The sequence below is a fragment of the Frieseomelitta varia genome, unplaced genomic scaffold (assembly GCF_011392965.1).
Source record: "Frieseomelitta varia isolate USP_RPSP 00005682 unplaced genomic scaffold, Fvar_1.2 scaffold_532, whole genome shotgun sequence".
In the NCBI taxonomy this organism is placed as follows: domain Eukaryota; kingdom Metazoa; phylum Arthropoda; class Insecta; order Hymenoptera; family Apidae; genus Frieseomelitta; species Frieseomelitta varia.
In genome coordinates, this window is record NW_025110293.1 from 593263 (window position 1) to 615583 (window position 22321).

Sequence of the window (22321 nt, forward strand, 5' to 3'; positions counted from 1 at the left end):
CTCATTCGATTTGATAAAATTGCGTTAATGCGGGAAGAAATTTCGCGAGTGCTGACGTAATTGCTTCGATATCGCGCTTTGTTGCCGGCTCTTTGACCAGAAATATCGTTCCGATCGCTTACACTTTGCCCAAATTGGATGATTCAACTGGGTCTCTGTGCCAAAAATGGCGTGAAATCGAGCGACGGAAGCGTTACGAGGGAAAAGGGGTAAACCTTTCCGGGATCTCCGGGCGGAAGGATCCTCGGAGAGACAACACGATGGAAGAAAAAGAAAGAAAGAGAGAGAGAGAGAGAGAAAGGCGATAATCCTTGGCGGAGGAGTTATCATAACTAACGGTTCCATCTACATAATTATCCGTGGAAAGTGCGTTACTTAATCGTTCGGGGCGAGCCGTGCCGATAGTACAGGTTCCAGGATTCTGTTGGAGCCAGTCCGAACTCGGGACAAGCCTGTCTCCATGGGAATGAAACCAATTACTCGGTGACCCCTCCAGGCCAGTATATTTCTACGAGCAACAGGAACAGACGGATCGAGCGAGCACGAACAATAAAGAGACCAAGAGGAACAGCAACTGTGCGAAATAGCACGAGGAAATGAACGAACTAACAGAGAGGGCGACTAAAGGGTGGAGGGAACAGGGAGTGAAACGGAGAAACACAGTGAAAGGTGTGTACTACTACGTTTTAGGATAAAATCGGACGGAGATCGAGGAAGTTTTTCGTGGGAAAACTCGTTCAGGAGGATGACACGCGACGGAGGGCACGTCTTGTTCGAGCAACGTCTCGATTCGCAGTCGCGAGCGGCGCATTACTTAATTACGACGACGTTTACCGATAATTACCGAGTGCGCCAGTTTCCCCGGAGCGACGAGGGGAGGAGATGTGAACGCACGGGCGATTGTCAACCCGAGGAATTCGACGGATCGTGCCACACGTCCGGATCAACGCAAATATCATCGCTGGATTAATAATTAGATCGAATGGTTTGTAAATTTGGCGAAGATCAAGTCACCGCGACTAGATCAATAGTTAAGATTGCGCGTGCGTTTGCTTTTGCGAATACGAGGACGTAGGACGTAGGACGTAGGACGTAGGACGTACAACGTACGCACATATCGTTCAGATAAGAATCAGATTTCTACCGTGTGTTGTTCCTTTCTTTCTTTCTTTTTTTTTTTTCTTTTTTTTTTTGCTTTTTTCTTTAAATTTAACCGAGACTCGTTGAAAATCGAAGCTAACGTAGAAAATTGGCACGGCTCCGGGTATCGTAAAACGTTGGCGTTACAATTAAGCATAAAGAGTGGGAGAAAAGAGGAGACATTTGGACTACTGAACCCTGATAATTGACCCTCTTCTTCTCTCTTCCGGGTCTCGCACGGTTGATACAGTCGACCCACGCTCGAATGTTTCGGATCGATGTTATCCGGCAGTTCCGGGTGAAGGTTGGTAGAAGGTCGAGGTTCTCCCCCTCGATGCGAATCGTGCTCGTTTCAATCCCTATTCGCGTGGCTCCGTGTTCCTCGCCCGCGGGGGTAGAAATGGGAAACCCTCGAAATATCTGGGCGCGAGTATCTCCCCCAGGCGTGAACGGGAGAAAGGGAAAGACGGTGGCGAGAGAGGGAAGAAAAGCCACGGAGACTTTTCCCAAAAACAGTTTCACGCGGAGGCGCGATTCCGAAAAACGACTGCTGGCGGGGGAGGAAAGGGGGCGAGAGCAGTTAAAGAGAGGGCGGGGAGAAATCGACCTGCCTGCCAAGATTATTAGAGTCGTTATTTTTCTGGAAAACGTCCTTCCTCCCCAACTTCTATATCTCCCCCTTGGCTTCCCTACCTCTTACCTCGAGTAATAGCTGCTGCCTACTCCGCTCTCTCAGATGAAAGGAAAAGAAAGGACTTATGCAGCGCAACGTCCCTACTAAATTGCGTGATCCTTTTTAACTTCCTCTACGTTCACGTTCGGCTTCTTGTTCCTGAATTCCCGGCCGGTAAACCCAGCCGGTGCACTTCTCAACAATAAATTGCTCTCAATACAGTACGCACAAACAACAATCTTCTTCTCCTTTCGTCAGATTTCACTTTAATCTCTTTCCCCGTTCTTCCAGCCAAATTTCGATCCGAAGGTTGAACGATATTGCCTGTCTGTTTATTTTGTATAAATGGCGTGTCTTGAGAAAGGAGGTTTCAAAAGGGATCTCGGTAGAAATGAAACGTGGTACAAAGAAGTTTACAGCAGGAGATACATTTTCATCCATCGGATGAAACTCCTTTTTAACATATTTAACGGTAATGGAAGAACCGACGGTTTTAACGGTCGGTGAGCAAAAATTTACACCGAAGCCGAAGCGTCCCTTTTCATATTGGTAATCGATATGTACCGCACATCCACCGGGGAATGAAAACAGGCAAAGTATTGCCACATCGTTGGGCAGATAAGATGAGAACGCGCGTAAAGACAGAAAGAGGAGTAACACGCTGGGCGAAAAGAATAATGCAGAGGAGAATGGATGACATCGAAGGCGTGAGAACAGCCGCGACAAAAGGAGAGGGAGAGAAAGCGAGAAAAGAGCCGGAGGAAAAAGCGTGCCTGTTCGCCAGCGATAAGCCAACCCATAGAACTGTCTTCTCTACCTTCTGTCGTCCTCAACTGCCTTCGGCTTTTCCCGTATAGGTTGAAAACCTTCGGGATCACCTCTCCTCTCCGAATACTTTACGACTCTCAATGTGACAACTGCCTGCCCCAGATTCACCGGACCAATCCCAACCGATCCCACGAGACTTTAATATGAATTGCCTTCTGATAGCGATGTGTCCTCGTGGGACGATACGTCGATACTTTGGATTATCTGTCTGCCGCTTTAGCGACACCTGTATGAGGTCGCGACGTCGTCTGCAGGAACATTGAAAATCGCGGTACCTTTCGAGATTAGATCGCTAAAAGCATCCCCGGCGCAATAGCTGTTCGATGAAAGTACATCTTGTTCGTTTTATGAAAGGGCCCTGCCAACCCATTCGGTCCGCCTCGTCGCGTAATAATATAGATGGTGGTTCTACCGTTTGGCGCTTCCAACTTAATATTAATGAAAAGCGCAACATCTTTCGGTATTGCATTCGATGTGGACGAAAACGTTTCGTGAAAATTGTTCATCTTCATTTTCACTGGGATCGTTACTATCTTCATTTGCTTTAGAAACGTTTACATGGTTTATGCAGTACAAAAGACCGATCCATCTATATCTCTTATTTTATAATTTATAATTTATAAATTTTGTCCTCTGATATTCTTTCTACTCTTATTGATTAAATATTCTCTAGTAGAGTTTACAAATGAGTAAACTTACTTGAAAAATACGCTTTAATATATTATTTCTATATTATTTGATATATAGAATATGTCTCTAATATTATTTAATATATGGTTACTAATATATTAGGACAACATCTCAAAGTTTTATCATCCTTGTGATTAAGTCTCACTTGAGAAGAGTCACGACAATAAAAACTCGTGAAATTGTGTATTTAAAGATGTAATTCGTAAAATATAAAATTGCTTATCTTTCAAAAGTATAGTACGATGAAACTTTTACAAGCTATACAAAAACAATCGAACGATGAATCGCAACATTCATGGATGAAACGAGCTTCTTACCTTTGGCTTTACATTTCCCCATATTGAGAATCCTTGGAGAAAAAAAAAATATATCCGACGAGTTCTTCGGAAATTCATTAACTATTTAGCCAGACCAAACGATTTCGATCAAAGTCACAATATTTCGAACTGTGATTACTGCACGGATTAAAGTCTCATTCGAGGAAATGAGATTACAAGCACTAATGAAATACCTTTACGCGCACGGGTATGTACTCGAATCACGTATTATACATAACTGGATATACGATATATTAAACATTTCTACTCGATGAGAGCAATTGACGCGAAACATTTCGATCCGTGCAACGCCCAAATTCTATACTGTTTGCAAATTGAATTTCATTCCGATGTCCGCGTATTTACATTTATGCATTTCCATCAAGCGCAGTTCGATGTTACGAAATAATAACTTTCACGACGACTTTCTAAGTTGTACAACGGTATTCCATTTCGTGAGCTATTCAAGAGTCGGGCAAGTGCACGAGAGGAAGATGCACGTTCTCCCAGCAGACTTTACCCGTAAAGAGAATTGCCGTCGCTGACTCGGTCGGATTAGAAATGGTAACTAAGCTGTTAAATTGCTAAACAAACGAGGACCGAGAAACGGCTGGCGTCGCGTCGCTGGATCAAAGTTATACGATGGCCTCCCGGAATTTATCGTCTCGAGTCAATCGCCCGACGTATCGTTGACTTTCGCGTCTATTCTCCCACTTTCCGGCAAATTATTTTGTCCAACGACTCTCTCTGAAATTTCCTCAAATTTCTCGGCGAAATTCGAGAAAGGACTTGACGCGGTTATGCGAAGAATCAGTAATGTATCTCTCTGAGTGAGTTTCTTTGATTCCGTCGGTTCAGAGCTTTCAAAAGGTGGAACCCTTTTATAGGGGTATACACCATCTTGCCAGAATATCCCTTAAGCACCATCGATACTTACAGAGCTATCTACATATTGCCAAACATATTGAGTTCTAGCAAATGGCCGCAGGCACGCGCGAAACTCTTGAATATTCAAAGAGGTAATGAAGCAAAGTTCGTTTATGTTAGCTGGAGGCGCCGATATACCTCCGGGTCATCAAGCATTGCCTTATTAACTGATTGCAAATTGAATTGAACCGCGACATTGCAGACCTTGTGCGTCTCGATCATCTTCGCTCCTTGCGATTTTTATCGATAATCTTGATCGATAGTACGTCGACGACAGATAAAACAGAAACAGTTTCAGCGACGATAGACATTCGCAAGGTTGCTTGTTTCAAGTTAAACAATAGAGAAACTGCAAACGACAAACAACGTCGAAGAATAGGGTGTAATGAAGCGAAAATATATTACACGGGGGAATATAACAACCGTAACAAATTTCATTTCTAATGTTGGCTCAAACGCGCGTATTTAATATCGCGTAACAAAGGCGCCGCGCGACACATTTTGCAAAAGGAAACTTCACGTTGTCACTCTCCTTTCTCCGTTCATACGTAGCGCGTAATTGTCGCCGAGTGGCGACAAGTAGAAAGTGCACAAGGGTGTAATTTGAAATTACGGTTAATGCGTACATAGAGGTCGTAATGTACACTTAACACAGTGCTGAAAAAACAGAGACGACAAGGAGGACACGGTTGATAAGGGCGTAGAAAAAGACCACGAAGGAAGGCCAAATAACGAGAGAAAAGAAGCAAGAAAGAGCGCGTAAAATTTCGCTTTGAGGGTTTCATTGTTTGATGTGACTCGACGGCGAATGCAAGGGGCGGACGTTTCAGAGAGGGTGTCTCAAAAAATTCACCGGACTCCTAAGCATGTGGCGGTCGAATAGCAGCGAGAATTTTTGCGCGCGAGTGAGTAGCTACTTGGTTTAATATGACGAACTAAATGACGAGGGAACGATTCACAAAGGAGAGAAGCTTCTTGAGAAAAAAGATCAAACTTTTCTGTATTTCGACCTAAGTCCATTTTCTCCTTAATATTTAATCGCACGGCGAATAGTTCGATAAAAAGAAAGAAGTCTGGCAATTGCACTTGAATAATTTACCTCGTGATCCCGCGGAAATATTACAAAAAGAATCTAAAACGATGACGCAAGGATTATTGGAACGCTTTACCTCATGATTTCTCTCTCGTGAAGTTTGAATCATTTTCGTCGTCGCCGTGGCAAGAATGAGATGACGAAAAGTTTTGATAAGACGTGAACATAGCTGGCGTTGACGTTGCCACAACGACGAGGAGAGGAAGACGTTCGTCGAAGTTTCGAAAAAGTCGCGAATTCTACGGCGCGAGAAATATTGCCGGGCATCCATCTTGGACCCTCATCAAGAGAAGCCTGGGAGGGTCTCTTTCAGTCGTTACGCGCTGTCACGTTGGGTCACTCAAGGGTCAACGACACCCGGAGGAGCTCTCGCAGCTCGTCGGTCATCTACCGAAGAGTTATGGGGCTGGCTGCTAGCCGTTGTTTTCGCAATTCACCTTTCACGTCTCCGGGCGCTGCCATTATCTTCCGTCACCGCGTGCAAATTGTACTTGCCGGCTACTATCCCACATAAACGTCCCGGGATACCTGCCCCTCCTGATACCGGGACGAACCTACCCACGATTACAAATTACGAGCCACACACTCGCATTTAACTGTTCATTAGCAAGACAAATGACCGATGATAATCCGAACCAACTACGAGCGCGATTCCACCTTTCAATTACGAAAATGAAAATGAAATAACTATAGATAACTACGAATTTCTTACGTGCAACATGTACATTTCGTTTGTCATGTAAATATATTTTAATGAATGAACGAGTATTTATGTTAAGGTAAGTAAATATACGATATTTGTATAGAGGTAAGTTTATCAGAAAACGTAGGCAAGAGTTCAACATCACCTAACCGAAATGGGAAGCGTAAATAGATACTTGAGAAGTTAAAGTTTCACGTTTATTACCCGCGGGTTTCCAATTGTTTTCAGCAGTTACTTCCTCACATGCAATTAAGTGAAGCACCGCTTCACGAAATTCCGTTCAATCAAAGTTATGCACGTCCGCGGAAACGGCAGAAAGCGGTGGCGTCAAAGTCAGCGTCGACTTGGATCGCTTCTACTTACGCCCGCCGCGCTCTCGAACGTCGAAATCTCCTCGGTCCGATATTTCGCTTTGACTCCACTTCTAAATCGAGTTCGTTCACAAGCCTCTCTCTCTCTCTCTCTCTCTCTCCCTCTCCCTCTCTTTGACAGCAAGTTTAACCGTTCACCGACCTCGCCAGCACGCCGTCAACGTCTCGGTCAAGCTTTTTCGAAGAACTTCGACCGAAAGCCCGAGCGGTCGACGAACGATGTAACCCTGCGCAACTCGAAGACAGGTCCCGCGGCCAAACGCAGTCTCTCTGCCGTAACGCGCGACCCCTGTATGCTTCCTGTATGATTCCACAGTCAATGTGTTTTTCAGTTGGTCATCGGTCGTTCAAAGCAGACGAATCGATATATCACAGCACGCACAGCCCGCTGACTGCGCCACGGAAAAGTGGATTTCGATAACCTCGGGGACGCTCTATTGCATTTTTATTTAGTTTCACGGGCATTAAGGGCCAACCTGATTACCGCGCGCGACGCGCTGGATGGAACGGCAAAGTGACTAGGGAGAGGACCGAAAAAAAAAAAAAGAGAAGAAAGAAAAAAAAAAGAACGCGATCGAGAGTAGGGTTGTGAGGCGGCTATGAAAACAGAACAGGAGGGAACCGAATTAAGTGTCTCGCTCTCGAGTATCGAACGGCAATTAGATTTAACCCTCTCCTCTCCCCCCTCCCCCCTTCTCCTCCTCCTCCTCCTCCTCCCCACGCCCCTCGCCCGCCGTCCTTCTACTTTCGCCTCGTTTGCTAAGCATAGCTTACTCCTGTAATTAATATAATTAGTAGTCAGATTCGGATGAATACGATTAATAATCCGGCATATTAATCGACATCGTAATTGATTCCCGTTAGAGTTGGCCACGGTTGCGACTGAATAAAATTTACGACCAAGGTCGTTTATCTTCAACCTGCGTTCAACGATTAATAGTATCCGAAGCGAAGTAACGGGCAGATGTCTCGTTAAGTACGAACGTGAAATCTGCTCGTAAATATCGTAGCGCCGCTATTATGCATCCATAGTTTCGAACGTTTCTTAGTGCCTACTAAAAATAACGGCATTCAATTTCAAGCGGAGACGTTAAAGAGATTTTAGAACAAGGTATTCAAGTAAATTGGCCTACGTAGTCACAAATGCTAATAATTACAGCAAATGCGCGAGTCTCCGCGTGCAAACGAAAATGGAGAATTATTTTCTTTGAAATGGCATCGTAAGATCGACGACAGTGTTAATATAATTAATACTCTTGGCAATTGTACATTTATCGTACGAAAGTGCGAGATTGGGGATCTCGCGTTATCTCGATGGAATTCGACGATATTTAAGCAGCCGAAATTAATGCGACGAAGAAAAGGACGGCCAACGGGGGTATCTCCTTCGGAATTTCCACGAATCTATTACACCCAGGAGTATTATCGACTCGGTATAATAGACGTCGTAACGATCGATGATAGTTATCGTAGAGTAAACAAAAGGATGTGCAAGCGGTTGTTAGATGCCGATACGAGGTCGTAAACCGTGAAAGCGATGGCGACGACAGTGGAACAGATACAAGCATAGCGAGTAGAAAAAGGTGTGACTGAAGAAGGCTCCCAGGAGCATAAGAGTTTGCGCGTGGTGGGAGGATACGTTGCCAAGAGTGGAGAAGAGAGGGTAAATATTACATAAGATAATGCTTTTCCTTTTTCTCTTTGGTTGCAGACCCCCTTGGATGTGTCCCTCTAGTCGATATCAGCTGCCCTCGATATCTCGCAACCCTCGCTTCTACCTTCGCCTCCTACGTGTTTCCCTATATTCTCTCTTCCACAGGCCTATTCCCCGGCCCATTATCCCACTATGTCTCCCTCAGCTACGTACAAAGTAGGTGAGTATAAGATTTTCCATTTAGCTCGTGAAATGACGTCGCCACCTCAGCAACTCGGCACTCGAATTTCAGTGGTCGGCGAAATGCAAACAGTGTCTTTTCGTTAAATTGAAATGAATGATCGTTCAAAGAAAGAAATACGGGAATAGTGAATTCTCTTCATTTTCTCTCTCTCTCTTTTTTGTTTTTAGTTATAAATTCATCGATTTCAATGTACAGTAGAGTCTCGTTTGCGATGAATTAAATTTTAGTCGATATCCGATTAAATGAACTCTTGCTGATTGAATCCACCTATCTAAACCTGAACTCCTATTATACGAACGAAAAATAACTAGTAGAGGGGAGAATCAATGGAGTCCTATTATATAAACCATTTGTTTCCCAGATAAGCTCATATAAACGGAGTTCTATTGTATGTTGAAGTACATAATACATAATACACCTATCAGGCACAATTATTCTCTAAATGATGTTTGTCCAACTATTGTTAATCATACGCTTGATTTTAAAATTCTTCCTGCCTCTGGTCTATCTTTTAACGACCATATTTAGAACATGGCAAACCGTAGATATAATATAAAAATGTCAATATAAATATAATTACATTCATGATATTACATTCAAATCTTGTGCGCTTCATCTAAAGTTCTGCTGTGCTCTTTGGTCTCCTTGCCAAAAATATTTATGCCCTACGCTAGAAAAAATACAGCATAGATTCCACCCCATTTTCACCATCTCTCCACTTGCAATGATTTAAGATACCATAGCACAATGACAAACAACTTGTGTTATTACTTTAACGCATGTGCTTATCCGTCAACAGTTCTAATACAAACTTATGCACGCTCTAATATTCCTATACATACAATGTAGTATAGGTACCATGTATATACAATTATTAAATTAAATAAAAATAACCTTATACATAGTATATAACCACATGCGATGCATAATACGTTAATAAATGTAGATATGTTTAACATTTTCCATGAGTTTCAACTTTTAAAGAAGTAAAAACATTTCACTAAAATTTTAATTTTAATTCCGGCTAAAGAAGTAGAGAGAGTTTCACCAAACATAGCTCCAAGTACAATAAGAAATTATATTTAATTAAACGAATCCGAGTTCAAACAAGAGTTTCTAAAAGTTCCTTGTACAATGTACAAAGTAAATGAATGTTACAAATACGCCTTTTGTACATAGAACCAAGGCAAAGAGAAATTTTGTTTCAATATTCTTTACAAGGAGATCTTTGCTACATTTTTCCGATAATGTCTCGACGATGTTGTGACGATTTAAAAAAATGAGAATTTAAATGAAATATGCTAGAAAAATATATAAAGAACTATGGAATGAGTCTTCTAGAATATTGTAATAGGCACAATGTGAACCTTGACAACACGAGCACAAGAACCGCTTTATATTCTCCGCAAATAGATTTCGATCCATCGTAACAAAGTAGAACCTAAACACTCACAGTCTTGGTAACTTTGAAGCAAAATTTGTTATAGTATATCATCGTTTTCAAATAATTATTGAAATAATGAAACGGTGGAAATATCTTTTTCATGAAATTTTCTACAAAAATAATCGAACCGAGAACTGACCGTGATCGATTCCTCAAAAAAAAAAAAACATATTCCCACTGTTGGATATTGCGACTTGCAGTATAGCATCGAATTTCTATTACAATGTCTATGTTATAACATGTTAATTTGTAGAATACAGTGTATTTTGAAATATCTCTTTTAGTTTTCTTTTTTTTTATATCGTATCTTTGCGTGTTATCCTAAAATTTACCATCTTCCACATTATATCATAATTTATACCAATTATGTTACGCGCGCACGAATACGCGTAGATTTTCTTACATTATTCTTTACGTCGAGAATATATCTATCTATTATAATCCGAACGTAGTAACATAGCATCTAACCCATGTGCACCTTTGTTCTTTCTTTCTTTTTCCGTGCAATGGTCCCTTCATACTCCAATAGCCTTCAAGCAGGAAATACGAGGAATAAAGTATTATGCCTGCATCGGTGAACAGAGGTTTTGCATTTTCCAACCTGATGGATCTTACAATTCGGTTAAACACTCGACTGATCCTTTCTGAACGTTCTGCGACGGGCGCATTTAACCAACACAACGTTCAAACACATTCGTGCAGGAACGAATGACTTAAAGAATTTTGATTCTTTGGTAAGATTAAAAACTTCTCGACCCTGTTACAAAGACTGCGATAAGAAATCAAGTTCCAGAAAGTTAAGTGGTTATTCCACGATTTGATGCGAACTTCAAGAATATTCTGAGTCTCTCTCGTCGAAATCGTTTTCTCCCACTGTACGTAGAATTAGACAAAAGCGAATGTAAGAATGTGAAAACCGCTTCGAACGATCAGATAAATAAATTACGCCAGCGATAATCACAATATCATTGATCAAGTAATTATTTACCGGTGACGATGTAAACGTACAATGCGGACTATAGTCACGCAATGATAGTGCGATATTATTATTTGTACAATAACCTGCCGTTCTCTTGTACGTTCACCCCATCCGCTGAGCGTATAAAAAAGACAAAGGCCTTCATCGCACCTGACCTCGCCGCCATTTTTGTCTTCCTCCCACCTGGTCGTCTCGGCTGGACTAGAGTCCACCGTAATCACGAGAGAAAGCTAGAAGGGGAGAACGCCCGTAGACAAGAGGGATACACGACGCTTCCTTTTTTTCTTTCATTCTCTTTCTCTCTTCTTTTTTTCTTTTTCTCCTTTTTGTGTGTATCAACCCACGAATACACGTAGCACAGAGGCTACGTAGAAGCGGCCGTGTGCATAATGTATGAGTGACGCGAAAGCCCGTCATTTCAAGCCGCACGGCCGCTTTCCTTTTGTGACATCGATCTGGTGGCGTCTCAATAATTCAGCGCGGGAACAGCGCAAGGCGCACAAGCACCACCGCCATTGCCGCGGCCACGGCGGTATCGGTGTACCATCACCTGCATCACCATCACCGGCTGCTACACCTCGGCCGCACACTCCTCGATGTTCCTCCGTTTCCGTTATCCTTTCGATACGCTGCCTGCTGACCAACTCGTTCCCAAGTCGAGAGAACCACCTCTGGCAACTGCTCGCCATTCTTCCACCCTTCTGGGTCCGCAACCCGAGCGTTCTTCACGAGCCCCCGATAAGATCTCATCTGAGTTGCGCAATCGGACTTGTCAAACCACCCCTATTCCAGCCTCCAACGTTCAAGCCACCCAGCAGCAACCCATTTCTATCCCTTCCACCGCTGCGACCCTAGTGCCACGCGACCTCGACAATACCGCCCTTGCGTCCGGCTGTCACTGACAACCGATTCTCTCTCTCTCTCTCTCTCTCCCTTCTCCCTCTCTCCCGCTCTCAGCTAACGAGAAATTAACACTAGACTGGTGCAAGCTGCATACACGCGGCGCCGCGCCGCGCCAGGGCTTTGATGTCAATACGCGGTTTTCAAGAAGCGCGAGTTTTTCGAGATGGAAAAAAATCGGTCAATGTCCACCACGATTTTTTACGATTGAATAAGAAGAGTTCTCCTGTTTTATCTCTACTTTTTTTTTTTCTTTTTCTCTTTACTTCTTTTTTTTCTTTTGACTTCTTAATCAAACGAAGATGTCGACTTCAAGATCGGCTTTCGAATTTTTCCAAGATGAAATTTGCTATCCACCGGTTTTGGCAAAAACTAACTAATAATAAGTGCGAAATCACGCGTACTGCGTAATAAATTGTAATTATGTTGTTCACGTGGCCGAGTGAAAAATAGTCGTGCGGTGTAAGCGATGCAAGTTAACGAACTGCAAAATAGGTTGCAGTTATTACTAGGAGAGGAGGCAGAAATTTGAAAATTATCGATTCTCCGTTCGATTCGCTCGAGTGTATGCCACGTAATAAACCTCACACGTGAGTACGCATCATTAGTAGGGGAAACAACGTGGCGCATTTTTTATATGTGGACGTCGGCGATCGATTGGCCTCGTTTGCCGGTTCGTCGGAAAGAGTATAAAAATTTAATTAGAACGACAATGATGTAACGTTAACGTTCGCCAAGCTTCGACTCACAGTTCCCCCACAAGTTGCGGCAATTGTAGCCGCAATTAACTAAAGAAATTAACGCCGAGCCAAAATGTTTCACCCTTTTATTCTTTCTTTCATCCTTCTATTAAAGAGAGCAGAAATTGAACACTCCGTTGGTAGTGTGGGATAAACAACGATATGCTTTCCTCGATACTCGATGAGAGCGTCGTCGAGATGAAAGTTACTTTACTTTGATATAAGAGCTGGGAACTTCATCTTGGCGGATCTTTTTAAACAGAAATAATCAACAATTGCATCTCCGAGTACACTTGCTCGAGAAAATGACAAAGTTTTATTTACAAATTGCGATTTGCGGGTTACCAGCGCTGGTGGATTTCGTTGGAAAATATTAATCAAACTCTACGAATCGGAATCAAATGAATGAATCTACGAATGAACTTCTAAATTACGAATCAATTGATTTTCTTCTACCCGAAATTATAATGATGCTCATCAATTATTAATTGGTATATTATTACGAAGAAATTCTGAATAAATTATTGTTCAAACTTTTCTCAAATGCTATCATATACTGTGAAAGAAAGAAAAGGTTTAGATTAGGTTAGGAACGTCTCTATCTCTGTATTAATCAGATTGACATCTATTTTGGATTAGGCTTGGAATCGGTATCATCGATACGAAGCTATAGGGTTTCCCTTATTACGTCCCTCGTGCCCAATAAACTCGAATTCGTCTTAGATTCCGATCAATATATTTAAAAGCCGCAGATTAACATTATGATTATGCGAATAGCTAATAGCATTTGACGTCATTAAATCCCTCGGATCGATATTAGAGATTGTGCTTCGCGAAGTATGAAATAGATTGAATACAATCCGCGTCTTCTAATTTCACGGATATGGCAAACACGATCTAGTTTCGTCAAATATAGCAGAATCTACGCACGATAATTTTCTATGAAAAGTTTTTATAAAAATGATATTACATGATATTATAAAAATGATATTATAAAAATGATATTACATTTAATAAGTAACGCGTTGTCGTTGATTTCCGTATACGAGATAAAAATAAAAAAAAAACCTAACGATCGATCGATGACGAGGCTTCCCATGTTTTTTATGATTCATTATCTTCTTCCATCAAGTTTCCCGTCTCAATTTTTTAAAGTTTCAATAATAACAACTCCGGTTATTCTAGACCCAACTCTCCAACAATCAGAAAAACTTGAGCATTATTTGAGAGAGTATCGTTATACGTTGTTTAAAATTTTCAAAATTTCATCAGCACTGTATAACGACGTGTAATTCCATTAGTATCGCATTACGTTTTATTAACCATTGTCCGTTCGGAAACGGAGGATGAATATTTGTCTTTTGTTAAAAGCACTTTCCACCGGAAGAAACAAAAAGAAGCTGGAGCTACGATTTTTAAGCCACCCCCATTGCCGTCGCAAGTTGGAGACGTTAAGGTACTTTAACGTACTTTGTGCGAGAAGCCGATTATGTAGCTTGTTAAGTCTCATCTAAGAAGTAACACACTCATTTTAGTTGACAATACGCCGAGAACAATGATTGACAATAGGAACGACGATCGGCATTATCGGAATGCAAGATCTGCCCATAGTCCAAGACTTCTCTTCTGATCCTCCCAACGTGCTTTGATATATTTTAAAGCGCGTAATATTTTACACCGAAGCAAATATCGAAACGATCATAAAGCGGCACGGCGCGACGCGTACAATGAAATCAAAGTGGGGTAGGAGAAGTTGGCTCGGAACGAAATGATTTTTTGTCCCCTCTCGTGGTGACGCAGTTACATAATTCCATTATTTGTAGCGAATATTTGGCAGTGTGGGGGATGAAACGAAAGGCACGAGGACACAGTTTGACCTAATTTAGAAAATTAACTACCATTCGTTCGAAGAGAGTAGAATTTCTGAGAAAATATTATTTGGAAAAATAAGCTGCTGGCGCGATCTCTCTGCGTAAAATTATGCGAATAATACGATTAATTACGTAAATAAGACAAAGATACAGCAAAATATTTAGAAAAGACAAGACCTGTCTTCAAATCGTCCTACGAAAATGTTTATTTTAATGCACGAACAGGATTTAAGGAGATTATGTCGTACGCATTGGAACGTTGAACATTGTGCTATCGTTGAAGAATACATTTTACATTTGTTCGAATTTGCTTGATAAAGACTTGAAATGAACTACAAGTTTTTCGTTAGATGAAATTTCGGATAATACACGCCTCGATTGCGTTCTTAAGATATAGACAGGTCGCCAGAATGTAAATAACCGGAAGGGAATAAATCGAAGTAACAAATATACGAGATTTAATTTCAGATACGCGCGCGTTGAAACTTTCATCTCGCACAGGCTGCCAAATTTCCAACGCACCTGGACTAGCATCGATAGATGCTCCCCTTCTCTTTTGCCCACCCTTGAAGCATGCGGTGTCTGTTAATTTTTTTCTCCCCTTTGAAACGCTGGCTACCTTTCTACTCTGCTGCGCTTTTTCGACGTTCAATCGGTCGGTCACCGGCCGAAGCTCCAATCGTAATCGATGCTTTCCACTTCTGCCTTCTGGCTTTTGAGATAAAACGCGGCGTTCCCGATGCTCGAGCAGCGGTCTCTCAACAGGTTAATGTATTCGTTCAGAATAAACGGCTAATCAGCAGAGGTCTTTCACTCCGAAACAGAAACGGAATATTCACGGCCTCGTTTTCGCCGGAATGATTTTCACCGGAACGCGAGATACAGATATGGTTCTGTATCAGGTTGTCGAAACAAAAGGGGTGCATCCGTGCACACCGTGGATTCCACGTTGTTTGCGAAAGAGGGAAATATCAAGCGTCTCCCCCCTTTTTTTTTCTTTTTTTTCCTTTTTTTTTCGCTGGAACGCCGCGACACTCAGCGGGAAAATAACGCGAATCGGAAACGTCGACGGACACAGATCGTATTCGGAGGAACGTCGGAAAAGCAAGCACTTGCGATTTGCCGATATAAAGGAAGACGGTAAAGTGCTCGTTAAAAAACGGGAACTAAACGAATAATGAGCAAGAGGAGAGATTCGAATGAAGAGTGTCATAAAGCGAGGAAGATGGGAACCGGGGGAGGAAAGTGGGAGGGAGGGTAGCACGGGGGACATCGAAGAGTCATAGACCGAAGAAATGGTAGGAACGAGTACCGTGGAACGAGTTACGAAGGGTCGCTAATCGCGGACCTGGGTACCGGGAAACGCGGTAAAAGGATCTCTGGTGAGTTACCCGGCGAGGGTTGCCTCGAGTCCACGGGCACATCCACCATAGCCTGTGGCTTCTTCACGAGGGTACACGGTATATGAATAATATCTGCCTCGGATGTACGTATCGCGATAATATCGTTCGTGATCAGATTTTACAGTATCCTCGGGAGACCGGTACTTCTGGCTACACGGAATCGATATCACCCTTGAGAACGTTAAAATCTACTTCCTTTGCATCGATATATCTGTATTAGCATTCACCGCGCCGGCGTTGTACACCGAGTGCAGTTTTGGCAGTTCGTAACCGTTCCTAACGCGATTTTTCCAACGCGAGAACGATCTATCACGGGCAGTATCAATTTTCGGGAATCCAGTTCCCCGGAGCATTTTGAAAAATTCAATAATTATCCTGGGAATCCCCTCCTGCACGGCACATAATTTTCAGCGCAATTTGACCACCGACCGGGGGATTTATGATAGACGTGTATGCGTGACAAATGGACCGATGGGTGGGCAGGGGTACGGGGAGGAAGGGGGAAAAAAAAGTCATGATGTCGGTGCTGTACTTTCAAACTCGACACCGCGATTCAAACTGCAATTTTTCTGAAATATTGCCCGCAAAAAAAAAAAAAAAACGCGAGGCAACGCCACGCGTAAATATCTCTATCAGTTACGAGGTTATGAAGGATCGTACGTGTCGAGAAGATAATCCCAAACTGCCCCCCTTTTTAAATCGCGAGCCAGAAAGGGAGGGAAGAGAGAGAGAGAGAGAGAGAGAGAGAGAGAGAGAGAGAGAGAGAGAGAGAGATAAAAACTGAAACTCCAGCGAGCGTTCCTTGCTGCCCGTGTCGAAAGGAATTCCTGCGCCCCGGGTTTTTTAGGCTTTTCCCCGAACAAATGGTTTAGACGCGAATGCCAGTTATTAGGATGAATGCGTATGACATAGCCGAGTGGATCCCGATGAAGATTCGTGAGACGAAAAGGGTCTGGAAGGGTCAGATAGAGGGCTTAGTCGTTGCACCCGCAACTCGACAGGCGAACCGTGCTTGATAGGGGATGAGTGGACGTCTCGTAGTTAGTGGAGGATCATCCGTAATTTATGGGAGATCGATCGACTTCGCATTGAGCTGCCACCACGGTGACGTAATCGATCGCGTGCGATTACGTCACGGGATTCTCTCTGCCGCGAGAGTTGGCGCGAGCAAGTAACCAGCCGAGTGCAAGCTTCGTGCATTTCGATCATTTGTCCTCGCGTGTTACGAAAAAGCATCACGAAACGTGTGCCTGCGCTGACGTAAACAAATGTCTGTCAACAAGATCAGCTTTTTCTGACAAAAAATGCAAATACTCACCTGATTAATTGTTAATGCGCACGTTCCCAGTTCTCGCTGTCCGCACGTTCCTCGCTTATATGTATATGTATCGATCGCACGTCAAAACTATGCATCTTTGAAACATCGTTAATACCCAAATAAAGAAATCGGTCAATATTTTGCGAGAGTGGTGGACGACGAAACATCAATCGATCGTTGACAGTGGTCGTTCATTCATTCGCTTGGCTCTTCAATTTCTACTTTTTGCCGAATTAATCGAATTAAACGCATCTTTTGAAACGACCAAAATTTTTTACATTTCCAAGCGACGTTATGTGAAATCGTGAAACCGGGAGCCATAATTGGGATTATTACGTCGGTTCCAAGGGAGATGCTATCTCTGTTGTATTTCACAGTCATAAATTGTCCGTCATCGCCCACGGGGATTGATCGCTTAATCCATAACGCCCCAGATCTCTTACTTTCCATATCAACATTTAAGTTTCCAAGTCCTTTTTAGGTCTCATCCTGCCGAGAGATGAAGTTCCCCGAAGTCATCAAAAAGCAACGGCGGCCTGGTTCGTTCAAGTTTTCCTCGCCAACTTTCACTTGGCTCCCTTTCTCTCTATCCGTTCCCATCTTCTCCTCTGTCGTTAAGTAAATATTTTGTCAACAGTTTCGAAAGATGTTGCGCCTCATTGATATCGCCCTCGATAAAGTCGATTTGCGCTGTTGCGCGGGAGGAAGTAATTTTCAAACGCGAAGAGGAGATAGCATTTCCAGTTACCGTCGTGCTGAGCGAATAAAGAATGGAAGATTAACGAACGGAAGGGTGAACAAACGAATGGGAATTGGTTCGCGATAACGCGTTAATTAACACCGAAGTGAACGCACCGCGAAATTGATATTAGGTGCGCGCACAAAATTTACTTCCGGTTTCACGGACTGGCGAACGATCGAAACTGAATCGACGTGTTGCCAGCAGGCGGAGGGAGAGAATCTCGCGGGATCGGAAAATCTCGAAAAGTAGATCGTGGCGCGACTCGACGTATCAGACGTTGGCAGACAGATCTTTCGCGCGATAGCGTGAGCGTGCTTCGTTAAAGCCAGCTCTCGCTACCGTGGATCGTTCGCCGCGCGCTTCATCCGCGGTTTCTCTATCCAAATCCGCCATTATCGGAACTCTTGCCGCCTCAGTAGGTACCTGTTCGTGAAGTCGTCGATGGCGGGAAAAGAGAAAGAAAAGGACGAGGGAGACAAGCAGAGAAGAAACAGAAGAGAAGGAAGAGACGAGCCGCTGAACCAGGAGAGAACCGAAGGAGAACCGAAGAGGCTGCGGGAGAGAAAGACAGGCGTAGAACGTCCGTAACGTCGGAAGAGCCGGGAGCAATTTCCGGTGGCTTTTGTGCGCCCTTTAAAAACGCGAGCTACGGGGGATGCAGAGAGAAAGAGAAAGAGAGAGAGAGAGAGAGAGAGAGAGAGAGAGAGAGAGAAAGGGGGGCAGCGACGAGAAGTCGGCAGAGAGTTTTGCGAATGTACGTACGAGTGGTCCTTCTGGACCAACAAAAGTGGGGAGAGGAAGGAGGAAGGTTAACTGCAGGTCCTTTCGCGTTCTTCCTCTCCATTCGCGTGCTTTATATTTCCCTTTTCCTTCGATGCGTTCTGATCCGAGTTTATCTCCTTATACGCTTCCAAGTTCACGGGGAAATGTATCTCCTGGCGAAATCACTCTGATAACGAGGGAAATTTCAATGACCTTCGGGTACAGTGAATAGCCTCGAGCTTCGAGTTCGAGATGACGCGTCGCCTCATCGGCCAATTTTTCCCTTTCTTCCGTTTCCCACGCGTCGTGGCAGAAGGGGCAAGAGCGAAAGACAGCAAGCGCTGTCTAAATTTATTATAACTTGCGAATTTCGCTGAGGTTCGAGTGCTTTTACTATGGATCAATCAATGTCCCTACAAATTTAACTGAAACGTATTCGTTCAAATTGTAGAAAATTCACGGGAAATATTCAAATACCAAGTGGATATTCGGTACGATTACAACCGTGAGATCTTACAGGGTGGGAAATGTTGCGTCCAACATTTCTGTTCGCGATGTTGCTTATCTGTTGATAGCTTCTCGCGCTTCTCTTCTACGTCATAATGCCATCGACTCGATTTCTCTTTTGGGACCTATCGAGAGGAAGTTATTTCTTTGATACTTTTTTGTTCCATTTGAAACGCGTGTTTATATGCACATATTCAATTATACGACACGGGAGGAACATTATTTTTGGAACGTAATATTGCGCAACGATAAAACAAAAATATTAATATCGAAATGTTTGAAATTTTCTATTCTTTCAGATATGTTTTAACAATCGAAATTCCAATTTAAAATGTAAAATTCTTTGCATCCAAGTTCCTTTCAGTTATGCAATAATGTGTGATAAAGTGAAAATATTCGAGTTATGCTGGTAACGCTTTTGCTCACGAGAACAATTAGACGTGAAAAATGTGGCATAAATACACTTCGATCGTTTGAGGCTTTATTAATTCAAAGTTATTGATTCCAAAGTTTACTTTGTCCCTTTTAAAGCACGTTGAATCATACTTTTACAGTAAAACAATCTCTGAATGGAGATTCCAATGGTCACTTTTGTTATAAGAAAACTCATTCGAAGATTTCCAAGGAAATTAATAAACTATGTGGAAAATGAAGCGCTGTTACACGTAACGACAGCTGACAATCCAGGATCAATCGTGACATACATTCTTCGTGACGAAATTTCTCGACAGATCTGATAGACGACGGATAATTGAGGAAACGGTAGCAACTGTTCAAAGAGAGGAAGCAAATAATCGAAACAACATCTTTGGGCAAGAAAGTTGCTCGCGTCGGAGGACGTTGTTCGTGATCCGTGCTAATAGATATCATTTCATCTCGTCTCACGAAGAAGAAGACCTAAGCCATGAGGAACGTTTTCCTATTAGGGCTTCGCTGGAAGTCTCCCTTTTTGCGCGTACGGCATACATGTATACATACACATTTATATATATATATATATATATATATATATATATATATATATGTACATATCTGTACAATATGTGTGTGTGCATGCGTGTACATGTGGAGACCCATACACGCGTACACACATGTAGATATATACCTCTTTTCCAGGGATAGAATCCCGACCCTTAGTACCTTCCAAAGCCTGGCCGTGTCCCGGTTTTCTTTCTTTTTCGGGGACACCAACATGGGGTCCTAGGAAGCGCTCGCGCGCTTCTTTGATTGGCCAAATGCTATGGGGTTTCATCGATATAAGACGAGATAGACAGAGACGATCGAAAGGACAAAGACGACAGGATCGAGAGCCTCGGTTACGGAGGAAGACAGAGGGTGAATTACAAGGACAGAAGCAGCAAAAGGGAAAAGAGGCGATAGGAGATTGGTGGTGAGATGGTTGGACGAGGGGGTAGCGAGGGATTGCCAGTGGAATAAGAGAGATGGACGGAAAGCGGGAAAGAGATAGGAAGCACGACAGGCGGCAGAAGCGAGCGAGCGAGAGAGAGAGAGAGAGAGAGAGAGAGAGAGAGAAGGTAGTAGAGGGTAGTGATAAAGAGGGACAGAGACGGAGAAGAAAATATATATATATATATATATATATATATATATATATATATATATATTCTTCTCGATCTCTGTCTCTCTCTATCACTACCCCATATATATATATATATATATATATATATCTCGGCTGCTACGAGGGTGCGTGGGCTTTCTCTCAGAGGGTGCGTAGAGTCAAAGAGGGGGACATCGGAAGGAGAAAGGGCCGACAGGGTCGCAGAGGGGTGATGGGTGAGGGGTTAGAAGGGAGTAGGAAGGAGGGAGAGAGGAGGAAGAAGGGGGATGGCGGCCGGGAGGGTGGGTAGTGGGGGTTGAAAGGGAGAAAACTAGAGGGTGCGTGTAGGCCTGGGGAATCAGTCGCGGACGAGCTGCGTTCGGGGTTTTATCTGTAGCTCTATCCCTTTCGTCTCCTTCGCACTCTCGTCGCGCGCTCTTTCCCTCTTTCTCTATCCCGAAAGGTGACTCTCCACCACGTACGTTCGCGCACGTATATTCACACACGTATACATACACACATACACACACACTTACACGTCACACACATATACGTACGTATCATCCGAACGGACGCGAAAAGCCCGCGCACTTTATCCGAGTACGTGCGTTCGCGAGATATCTTAGTAAAAGCGTGTGCAACGAGGAAAACGAGGAAAGAGAAAGAATAGTGGGGAATAAACGGAAAGAGAAAGAAAGAGAAAGAGAGAGAGAGAGAGAGAGGAGGACAGTCTGACCCGGTGCTCCTTTCATGCAGTGGAAAATCGCGGACGGAAACACGTGCAATATAAAACGACGCTTCGGTGATTCTCGGCGGCGCGCGAACGCGCGACAAATTAAATACGCTCGTGTCGTCCTGCGCGGTGATCGTCGGGTCGCGCTCGCGTGTCGTCGCACGTCGACAGTGAACTAAACGCTTTTAAACGATAGATTTTCCTTCGTTTCGCCAACGTAGACGCGTACCTCGCCAGGAGAGAGAGAACACCGTCCAGTTTGTTTCCTTTTGCGAAATCGTTCACACGCACGCCACGAAATTGTCACCAATGGTTCACATAGTGGAAGTTGTATCGTCGCGTCGGAACGACTTGCAAATGGTGAGTGAGAATTTTTACTCGAGTAAATTAATGCCAACTTTGCCGAACGAATTGTCTGTGATCGATTACCGTCGAAACCCGTTCCCATTGCATCTCTCAAAGATGAAAAAACGCGATTATGCGTTATCTTTGAATAAGAGAAGAAAATATTGTGCGTAGACACGCGAAGAATCTAAGTAAGTCACGAAATTGTTGGCACGCGCGCGCACACACACACATACACAACGCGTGACTAGTGCGTAACACAGTCGTGAAAATAGAGGTGTGGTGCCGGTACCAATTGTACAGCCGTTCCGGTGGACGGAGGCGCGAAAACGCACGCATCAACGCGGCTTTACGAGCGACCGCGAATTTTTATGCATCG

General features: G+C 43.4%; 1 protein-coding gene and 1 long non-coding RNA gene across 25 annotated transcripts in view; one reads left to right on the plus strand and one right to left on the minus strand.

The window, feature by feature from the left end:
- The window catches only part of LOC122533483 (CUGBP Elav-like family member 4), a 571418-nt gene that overhangs the window by 470970 nt on the left and 78127 nt on the right, over positions 1 to 22321 (plus strand). For 4 of the 24 annotated variants that reach the window (XM_043663242.1, XM_043663259.1, XM_043663252.1 and 1 more), the window contains exons 1-2: positions 21194 to 21533; positions 21565 to 21957. The exons of the other annotated variants lie outside the window; for them this stretch is intronic. In XM_043663242.1, the coding sequence (XP_043519177.1) occupies positions 21907 to 21957 (51 nt within the window). In that variant the 5' untranslated portion in view covers positions 21194 to 21533; positions 21565 to 21906. Of the gene's footprint in view, positions 1 to 21193; positions 21534 to 21564; positions 21958 to 22321 lie in introns of those variants that run through there. 24 annotated transcript variants of the gene reach the window in all.
- The window catches only part of LOC122533487, a 151920-nt gene that overhangs the window by 86152 nt on the left and 43447 nt on the right, over positions 1 to 22321 (minus strand). The gene's annotated exons all lie outside the window — the stretch shown is intronic.